At 42.6% G+C, this 10,962-nt stretch overlaps 1 protein-coding gene across 6 annotated transcripts in view; it reads left to right on the top strand.

Moving 5' to 3' along the window:
• Nucleotides 1–9,607, top strand: part of CMKLR2 (chemerin chemokine-like receptor 2) — a 45,711-nt gene extending 36,104 nt beyond the window's left edge. For all 6 annotated transcript variants that reach the window (XM_045806579.2, XM_087862866.1, XM_045806580.2 and 3 more), the window contains one exon: nucleotides 4,835–9,607. In XM_045806579.2, the coding sequence (XP_045662535.2) occupies nucleotides 4,877–5,947 (1,071 nt within the window). In that variant the 5' untranslated portion in view covers nucleotides 4,835–4,876 and the 3' untranslated portion in view covers nucleotides 5,948–9,607. The remainder of the gene's footprint in view (nucleotides 1–4,834) is intronic.
• The last annotated feature ends 1,355 nt before the right edge of the window (nucleotides 9,608–10,962 follow it).

Here is a 10,962-nt window from a genome sequence, read left to right as displayed (position 1 = left end):
AGGGGCAAGTCCAGAGAGGTAGGGCAGCTCTGCTCCACGAGGTCATAGGAGGGCCCATGCTTCTTCTATCTTATGAAAACACATGTTTTCCTCATTCACATGGTACAAGATAGCTCATCACTGCATCCATATTCTAGCCAATGACAAGAGGAAACATGGGGTAGTGGAGGGCCTTAGTACAGAATGGGGGTCATTTTTTACTCTTCTCTTTCACATATGATCTACTAAGAAACCTGTTGATTCTGTCTTCAACATATAAATTAGAATTCATTCCGTCCTTTTTTTTTTTTAAGACTTATTTATTTATTTGAGAGAGAGGGAGAGAGAACATGGGCATGGGGGAGGGGAGGGCCTGAGGGAAAGGCTCTCTAGCAGACTCCCCACTGAGCGCAGAGCCCGACCAAGGGCTCAATCCCACGACTCTGAGATCACGACCTGAGCGGAAATCAAGAGTCAGATGCTCAGCCGACAGAGCCATCCAGGAGCCCCAAATTCAGCCCTTTCTCATCACTTCTGCTACCACCCTGATCCAAGCCACCCTCATCTTTGGCCGGAATTATTCCCATAATCTTCGAACTGGTCTTGCTACTTCTCCACTTGCTGGCTGCCACCGCCACCACCACCCACAATGGTCTATGCTCAACATAGCAGAAGGAGGGACTACACTGTAATAGAAACAGATTACACTTCTCCTCTGTGCAGAATCCTTCAGTAGCATCCCGCTTCCCTTAGAATAAAAACCAGAGTCCTTCAGTGGCCTTCAAATGTCAACATAATCTGACCTCCCACACATCCTCATTGCCTCTTTTCTTCTACTCTTCCCCTTGTTCACTTTGCGCACCCTCTTCTAGACATGCTGGTGTCTTCCCTATTTCTGGAACACGTTAGACGCACTTCTGCCGTAAGGCATTGGCTGCTCCCTCTGCCGAGAACACTCTTGCCTGCAATATCCACATGACTAACTCCCTTACCTCCCTCCGACTTTGTGGTCACCGGCTTCCCCATGAGTCCTTCTCTGACCACCTTACTGAAAATTAAAACCACTTCTCCTTTCCCCTTTATTCCATTCTTCCCTCCCCCACCCCCATTTTTCTGCAGCACTTACCAGCTTTTAACACACTTTAACACACTGTGTAATTTGCTTTTCTATTATGTTTATTTTTTTCCGATCTCCTGCTAGAATCTAAAATCTAAAAGGGAAGAAATAATTGTCTCATTTAGTGAAGAAGCACAATTAACTGGAATAGTGCCTGAGAAATGTGGGCACTTATTGAATAGGTGCTAAATGAACGAGTGATTACGATTCAGAAATGGTGGTCACCAGCTCTGGGTGAATGCTGCAGGTGGAACCGGGCCCCTCCAAAAAGGTACGCCGAGGTCTTAACCCCGAGTATCTCACAATGTGATCTTATTTGGAATTAGGGTTTTTACAGAGGTCATCAAGTTAAGACTAGGTCATTAGGCTGGATCGTAATCCAGTATGATTCGCATCCTTATAAAAGCAGGACATTGGGACACAGAGACAGACACCCGGGGAAACCACCATGCAGCGAAGATGGCAGATATTGGGGTGACACGTGTACAAGCCAAGAAAGGCCAAAGTTTGCCAGCAAATCACCAGCAGCTGGGAAGAGGCACGGGACAGATTCTCCCTCAGAAGGAAACCACCCGCCTACACCTGACTTCAGACTTCTAGCCTCCAGACTGGGAGACAATAAATTCTGTCATTAAGAAATTATAAGTTTAGAGCACTTTGTAATGTCAGCCCTATGAAACTAATATAGTTAGTCTCTAGATGCGTGGGTAGGTGTGAGATTTGGAAGCTTAATTAGATCCAGAGGTGCCCATAAACTGTAAAGCAACATATAAACGAGCTGTAATAATTAAACGAGAACATGTTCTTAAGGGCTGGCCGTGCTTGTCTAAGGGCTCAGGGGGACACTTGCTGAATTCTGCCTTACTTCTCTCTTTTCTCCATCCTACCCATACCCCTCACCATCGCCACCACACAAAAACATCTGCTCTAAGTCACAGGGGAATTCCTAGATTATATTTCCTGTGAAGGTTTCAGCTGGGCAGCATTCAGCAACTCTTGAAGATCTTTCTCCAAGCTTGAACTTACTGGACCTTGTGTCTAATCAACTCATCTGCTTTCTGGAAGATTGGGGACCTCTCTGATACAGGGTTTTCTGTCTGAAGGGGTTCTGAAACAGAGGAGCTGGATCACTCATCCTCCAGGTACCTTCCCCCCACCAAGAGAACTGGGAAGAGAGGTGATTGGTGTCCTGCAACTGGCCCTGTGACCATTTCAGTAATGGCATTGGAGGGGGGAGGTTTCTGGCTTTGGTGAGGATAATGGTTCTAGTGCTAGTAGGGGTCTTCCATTGGCTTTCTATGTTTGGAGAATCAGGGTCCTTCTACTTAGTGCTTAGGATTTTGTAAGGTGACTTAAACTGCCACCTGGGCCATTGAGCTTCAGAATTCCTAATAGCCTAAAAGGTCATAGGCACGAGGAGGGAAGGGTGTCCCGGCCCAGTGTACAGGCAGAAAACAGAGACAGGGAGTTAGACACAAGGCTAGAAAAGATCTGACACTGAGGACGGTCAGCCACAAGAAGCAGCGGGCAGAGTAAGATCCCAGACCTGCCAGAAAAGGGCAGCAAGAAGGGAGCCAATTCTTGCTCAGTGAAGTAGGATATATGAAGGAAAAGACTTGGTGTCAAGAAAAAGGCCAAGATCCTGGGGATGAAATTGTGGGTCAAGGTCAGAGATTCTGGCAACGACAGTGACTTAGGGGTGAACTCACAAACTCTCCCGTTACATTTGGTTCTGAATAGGATTTGTAGCTGAGCCAATCATTTATTCAGCCCATGTGAAGCACCTGTGATATGTTAAGATGTGTACTAAGGCACCAGGGGGTTCAGAGATGACAGGCATTGTTCTCAAGCAGTTAAAAGTTTGGTAGGGCAGAAATGAAAGATAAACCAATGACAATTTAGTGCCTTAAGCACAGTAAGAGTACAGTGTCATACAAAAGCATAGTAACTAAGAGCTCAGGCTCTGGGTCCAATGATCTTAGTCTAGATTCTGACTGTCCAGTTATAGGTCGTGTGACCCTGAAGTCCCTGAACTTCCTCAAACTTCAATATCCTTTCTTGTAAATGGGAATAAGAGTACCTCTTACCTACTTTATAAGATTCTCGTGAGGATCAAATTAGACCATACATGCCTGGCATTTAGACAATTTCCAATAACATTGACTTTTTAAAAAAAATAATAATAGTGATTATTATTGTAATTATCTGGGGAAAGGTAATGTCAGGAAATGTTTCCAGGAAGAGGTGGCATTTAAGCTGAATATTGTAAAACAAAGAGAAGGTGGCTGGGCCTTGGATTGGGAGGGTGCTAATGAATGGCTTTTATTTTTTAATTATGCCCTGCCAGGTTCCTCAAATAATTTGAGGTAGGATGATGAAGTCAGCGTTAGTGGAATTGAATGTGAGATGTCTCTGAGCAACAGTACATGTTTTGCCCTCTTCATTCTAACCCTACTAAAATCCCATATTTTTTTTCTTTTAAAGATTTTATTTATTTATTTGAGAGAGAGAGAGAGACAGAGAGCATGAGCAGGGGGAGGGGCAGAGGGAGAGGAAGAAGCAGACTCCCAGCTGAGCAGGGAGCCCCACGCAGTGCTCAATCCCAGGACCCTGAGATCATGACCTGAGCTGAAAGCAGATGCTTAATTGACTGAGTCACCCAGGTACCCCTATAATCCCATATCTTATATGTTTGCCCCATTAATTATTGTAGCTCCGTGAAATAAATACAACTATTAATCTTCTTTCTTCTTGATTTTGAATACTAGCAAACAGAAATAACACAAAATAAAATTGATGTAGTTAAAATTGTACCCAGTAAACTTTGTTTTGATTATAAAAATGGCTTTTACCTCTTCTCAACCCAGAAAAACTGGTCTTGATAGGAAGGGGAAAAAAAAGATCACAAAAGAAAACTGAACGTTGGGTGAAATTATAATAGATAAATTTTGGTATGGGCAAAAATAAACAAAATAAAACTGATTGATAAATCACATTTTTGTTGTAAATGTAGAAGATAATTAATCCAAATTAATTCAAAACAAAGGAATTTCAATAAAATAAACATTTAAATAAAATTTAGTGGCACTTTATAGGAAATTGATATAGAAATTAAATGGTCATAGTCAGTTTTACTCCAAAAGATACCTTTTAGCTGAAAAGTCTTCCACACTGATATAATTCTTATGAACATGTTTGCATCCATAAACATAGAATCAAAACATCCATGGGTGCAAAATAGTGTGTCCGAATTTCTAGTACTTGCCTGTGACATCTGGATGCGTGGCTTGGGGAAGCAGTGGAAACTCTCTGTCTAGAGCTTAGGGAGTCAGGGTATCACTAAGGGCTTTGAAGTCATCACCGCGTAAGTATTCAATTGTTTTCTACTGTATCTTCCATAAAATAATAATGCAGAGTCAGAACCTAATAAATGCCTATCGAATGTTAGATTCTCTCCAGTCAGGCCTATAAGCCTTGCAGATATAGGAATTGCACCTGTAGGGTCAATCATTTTAATTTAGCACTTACTGAACACTTTGCAAAAATGAGCTCTTGCAGTTTTGAGAGTAAGCAGAGCAAAACTGAGGTACCCCAAGATTTGGATGTCTAGAATATAATCACAGACCTTACCAAAAATTATACTATTTCCATCCAGTTCATCAGATGAAATATTTTTATCTTAATGTTCCCTGTTCACCAGACATTTCCTCTTTTAAAAATTGTCTTCTTTCTTTTTAGATTTGCTTCTATAGATATCCTCATTCTCCACTTGACAAGGTCATGGAAGATCTAGAGGAAACATTATTTGAAGAATTCGAGAACTACTCCTATAACCTGGAATATTATTACTCTTCAGAGTCTGATTTGGAGGAGAAAGCCCACCTGGGAGTTGTTCACTGGGTCTCCCTGGTGTTATACTGTTTAGCATTTATTCTCGGCATTCCAGGAAATGCCATTGTCATTTGGTTCATGGGGTTCAAGTGGAAGAAGACAGTCACCACTCTCTGGTTCCTCAACCTGGCTATTGCAGATTTCATTTTTCTTCTCTTCCTGCCTCTGTACATCTCCTATGTGGCCATGAATTTCCACTGGCCCTTTGGCGTCTGGTTGTGCAAGGTCAATTCCTTCATTGCCCAGTTGAACATGTTTGCTAGTGTGTTTTTCCTGACGGCGATCAGCCTGGACCGTTATATCCACTTGATCTATCCCGTCCTATCTCATCGGCGCCGAACCCTCAGGAACTCCCTGATTGTTATTATATCCGTTTGGTTTTTGGCTTCTCTAATGGGTGGTCCTGCCCTCTACTTCCGGGACACTCTGGAGTTCAATAACCACACTCTTTGCTATAACAATTTCCATGAACATGATCCTGACCTTACTTTGATGAGGCACCATGTTCTGACCTGGGTGAAATTTATTGTTGGGTACCTCTTCCCCTTGCTAGCAATGAGCGTTTGCTACTTGTGTCTCATCTTCAAGGTGAAGAAGCGAAGCATCCTGGTCTCCAGTAAGCATTTCTGGACCATCCTGGCTGTGGTCATGGCCTTTTTGATTTGCTGGACTCCTTATCACCTGTTTAGCATTTGGGAGCTCACAATCCACCACAGCAGCTACTTCCACCACGTGCTTCAGGCTGGCATCCCCCTCTCCACTGGCTTGGCATTCCTCAATAGTTGCTTGAACCCCATCCTCTACGTCCTGATTAGTAAGAAGTTCCAAACTCGCTTCCGGGCCTCAGTTGCTGAGATCCTAAAGCACACACTGTGGGAGGCCAGCCGTTCCGGCACAGCGAGCGAGCAGCTCAGGAACTCTGAGACCAAGAACCCGTGTCTCCTGGAAACAGCTCCATGAGTTATCAGTAGAAGGCTTTTGTTGCGGTGGGGGGGGGGGGGGGTCCCTGACCAACGCTTTCAGATTATTTGGTTTCCAAGGTATGATAATAACCATCTCTTTCTGTTAATCAGTTTAGTGGCACGACATTTTTGTGTGGGTATAGAATTTAAGAAAGATCTTCATTTTTTCCCCCTGCAAATTAAATTATCTGTCATTCTTGTTAATTATACCATAGTGGATTAGTCACCACTGTTGATGCAATATCAGCTATGATGTTTTTAATCTTAATGACTTTGAAGTTCTAAATCTGAATATTAAGTAGATGATTAATTCATTTCAAAAACGCTGACGTATGTGCTTCAGCTCACTTTAATTTTGTGCCGGTAACCCTATTAGACATATTTTTAAAATGCAACATGTACCTAATTTCTTTATTTCATGAAATCTATGTACATACATTTATATATTAAGGTAGTAGTTGGTTATAGTAATTGAAAACATTGTGAACTATTCATGCTTAGTGAAGTGTCCCAGAATCTAGTTGCTTAAAATGACAGTTTATTACTATAATATCTCACAATTCTGAGTCAGAAACTCAAGGCACAGAAAGGGGGTTCATCTCTCTGCGTCACAAGGTCCAGAACATCATCGGGACTGGGATGACCCAAATGGCCAAGTTTTGGAACAGCTTGTCTCCTCTGCCCTACTGTCCCTTCTCTTCTTTTTCTTCACACAGCTCGTCCAGTATGGTAGCTCAGGGTAGCCAGACCTCTTACGTGGCAATTTAGGGCTCTAAGAGACCAAAGGAGACATTTCTAGTCCTTTTAAAGCCTCTGACACGGTATCACATCCGCTGTCCTCTCTTGGTCAAACTAGTCATGGACCAGCTCATGTTCAAGGGGAGGTGACATAGACCCTACCTGCCAATGGGGATATGCTCCTATCTCTAATCCCCCATGAAATCATTATCAATATTAACATTCTTGGGAAATTCTGGGTATGTGCAAGTATGTAAACACAAAACCCAGCCCATCTCAGAATGAATTCAGAAGAAGAAAGCATGTGTGACATTGATATATTTCTACCTTCTATTCCTCTGTGTAGATGTAGACATCAGTACAAGACCAATTAAGCATATCTTTAAGTCAATAACCTCTTCAATTTTAGAAAGCATTTCATTTTCTGTAATTTCTTGATTTTATTTTGAAAGTTGGGAGGGGAGCAGTGTGATTTCTTGAATTAGTATCCTTTTTTATTTCATCTCTCAGCTTTTGGAAATGCCAATCTTGGATCACCTGTTGGCTGTGTGCTTTACTGCTAGCCCATAGCAATAATCAGATCTGGTTTCGGAAATTATTCCCCCAAAATGTGTGGCATAGCTCAGCATATCCCAAACTTCTGTCATCCCCAGATTTCATGGTTTCTGCCACACCCAGTGTGGAGGGAAGGCAGGGAGAGAAGGGCTCATTGTGAGTGTCTGTCCCCTCCACCAGGGGTTTAGGACATTCCCCTCTGGGTTTAGGACATTTCCCTCTGGGTTCCCCGTCCCCGTCAAGGGACAGGCCCTGATTTCCCAGGATCAGGAGAGAAGCTGGAGGATCAAAAACAAAGAGAATTCCTTAGGTTCATCCTTAGTTTGAGCAGATGGAGAGATTCTCAAGGCTGTGGGAGAAGGAGGAAGGCTGAGGAGCAGGAAGGGGATTAGGCAGCCCAGGGCAGAAGGAAATGATGGACAGGTGGTGTTACCACCTAGGAAGCCGGAGCTCACCAAAGGCCTGTGAAAATATTTGAGATCTTAAAAAAAATGTAATTGGGGGTGCCTGGGTGGCACAGCGGTTAAGCGCCTGCCTTCGGCTCAGGGCGTGATCCCGGCGTTGTGGGATCGAGCCCCACGTCGGGCTCCTCTGCTATGAGCCTGCTTCTTCCTCTCCCACTCCCCCTGCTTGTGTTCCCTCTCTCGCTGGCTGTCTCTATCTCTGTCAAATAAATAAATAAAAATCTTTAAAAAAAAATGTGATTGGCTCTAGAATACAAAAAAGGAAACTTGAGAAGTCAAAATTAATAAATCTTTAATCACATGTCACCTTTATGTCAATGAGTCAAATGAAATATTTCATAGTTATATAAAGATATATTTCATATGGACTTTCAGTATGTTTCGGTGTTTGATATGAGGAGTGAAACTTCCAAAAAAATGCTTTAAGGAAGGTCTACAAATGTCTTTTTTTTTTTTTTTTAGATTTTTATCAATTTTTTGAGAAAGAGAGAGAGGGAAAGTATAAGCAGGAGGAGAGGCAGAGGGAAAGGGAGAAGCGGGCTCCCCGCTGAGCAGGGAGCTCAACAAGGGGCTCCATCCCAGGCCCTTGGGATCATGGCCTGAGCCGAAGGCAGTTGCTTAACCAAGTGAGCCACCCAGGTGCCCCAAAGTCTACAAAGGTCTTAAAGGAACTCTGAATACATTTGAGAATCTAAGGAAGGTTATGGGTCCTTTCTCTAGAAACATATAAATTTTCTTTTCTTTTCTTTTCTTTTCTTTTCTTTTCTTTTCTTTTCTTTTCTTTTTTCTTTTTCTTTTCTTTTAAATCTCTGCCCAAACATGGAGCTTAAACTCACAACCCCAAGATCAAGACTCAAGTGGCATGTGACTGCCAGGCACCTCTCCCTAGAAACATGCTTTTAAATAAAATATCAGAGAATCCCTAGACCCTGGGCTAAAGACTCTAGTTTTAGTGGCTTTTAAAATAGCTGATAGTGGGGATGTAACAGAAATCTGCTAGTGGAAAGTAGCGGCCAGTACAAGCACTTCCCAGCAGAGACAGGAGTTCATGTTTTATTCTCAGTTTGAGGGAAGATTCCAAGTGTAGCATTGGGTCCAAGACTGGGGACTCCAAGCCTCCTCCCCCGACAGTTGGAATTTGGTTAGTGGGGCTTTCCAGGGGTCTCCTGATTAAGAGCAGGATGAATGACTAAAAGGACCGAGGCTGCAGGAGAGGACAGGCACTGGAGCAATTAGGGAAGGAAGTGAGGGAGCCCAGTGCCCAGTTGGCAGGGCAGTAAAGAATCCCAGGCTCTCAAGGACTGGGGCATAGACACGAGGAGACAGACCAGCCTCTTTAATAAAAAGCAGCTCTTTGAAGAGGGCAAGTCCCAGAGCCTCCAGAGGCAGGATATCTGGATTTGAACTAAGGTTCCAACACATCCTTGGTCTGTGTTCTTGGCTAAACTAATTCAAATTTCTAGACCGGTTTCCCCCATCTGCAAAATGGGAATAACGATCATAGTACGCGCTACACAGTTGTGGAAATTAAATGAGGTGATGCAGGTAAAGCACTTAGAGGGGTACTTAGCTCTATAAATAACTTGATCAATCCTAGCTGGTATTAATCAGTGAAATTCTTGGCATTTTCCAACCTAGTAACTGCTTAGTAAGTGTTAGGTCCTTTCGTCCTGGATGAACATAAACATTTCGGAGGAAGAATAAGGGAGCTGCACAGAGAAGTTTAAAACGAGGTAGTTTATAAGTACATATAGAAGACTATATGCCTAGCGGCTGCGAAAGACAAAAACGAAAACAAAGTTTTCTTGGAAGATATATTTGAAGTGCATCTTGAAGAATGACTCCAATTTTAACAAGTGCAGATGAGAAAAGAGGCTTTTCGGGTAGGTGACACAGTAAGGGCAAGTACAGAGGAAAACAGGCTATGATCAGAAAAAATAGTAAAAAAAAAAAAAAAAAGGAATAGTCCCATTTTCTAGGGACAGAGTGAGGATAGAAGATTCACAAGTTGGTGTCCAGCCTGAAAAGTAAGCCATGGTTCCTCCATGTTCTTACACACGGGCAGCTCTTTGGGGGGATGAATTTAAGAAGTCCATGAACATTTTCCTTTGATTTTTACTTTACTGAAAGCTATGCAGGCCAGTGGCATTCCGAACAACAGATGCTCACTTGGGTCATTTCTTGAATGCATCTATTACCATCCATACAGAGCGCGTAATGAGAAAATGTGTATATCAGTCCCAATTTCCATTTTGAATTTACCCTTGTGTGACTTTATCTTCTCACCCTCCCTAATTGAGGATGCGAAGCAAGGGTAACACCAATAAAATAGGATTAAATTGTCTAAAAGCAGGGATGAAGAACTTTCTTCATTCTATTGCCAGCCCATGACCTAGCCGAGGACCGGAGTTGCAGTTCTCTCTCACTAGGTGAATAACCGGGAAGTCATGTTTCAGAGTTCAGTTTCCTCATCTAAGGGGTGATCACAGTGTCTGCTTTGCTTATCTCATAGCTTATAATGGGGTCCAAAACGGACAATGTGTATGAGGCATGTATTTGTGTATTTTTTTGCTTTTTTAATCTAAAGACAATAATTGCCATTGCCAAATTGGATTTGTTCAGGGGGAAAAAATACATGTAGATCCAAAATGAATGTAACTCCTTTTGTATTTGTCTTTGTCCATAAGCTTATCTTCTCATAATAGGGAAAACACTCTAGCATTTTTCCATGTTGCTCTAGCCTGTCACTTTTTAATTATATTGTTTATAAAGTACTTCATCGAGTGTATATGCATTAATTCAGCCATTTCCATTCATGTTAGGACTGTAACAATCCTTTTATTCACATGCTTCCATCCATACCACCTCCAGGTCAGAGCTGTCTGCCTTTGTCATTTTCTGGCTCGGAAACCTTCAAGTCCTTCCCCCCCCCCCCCGCACCCCCCCCACTGCCCTCACAGAAGGAGCCAGCCTGGGTGTGCAACCTGGCCCCACCTATCTAATCCCAAACAGACACTGCACAATCCAGCCAAACTGATCTAATTGCATTGTAAATGTCACTTTGTCTATTCTCATTCCTGTCTTTTATCCCCTCCTGCAATACTCTTTTTTTCTTTTCCTTGCCTTTCTTTTTCTTTTTCTCTTCCTTCCTTCCTTCCTTCCTTTCTCTCTCTCTCTCTTTCTTTCTTTCACAAATTACCGATCAAGGTCCACCCAGCTCAAGTCCCAACTTCTCCAAAATATGTTTCTTCAATTC

The sequence above is a fragment of the Ursus americanus genome, chromosome 1 (assembly GCF_024610735.1).
Source record: "Ursus americanus isolate L20-20 chromosome 1, mUrsAme1.1.p, whole genome shotgun sequence".
In the NCBI taxonomy this organism is placed as follows: domain Eukaryota; kingdom Metazoa; phylum Chordata; class Mammalia; order Carnivora; family Ursidae; genus Ursus; species Ursus americanus.
This window is presented reverse-complemented; position numbering and strand designations above follow the sequence as displayed.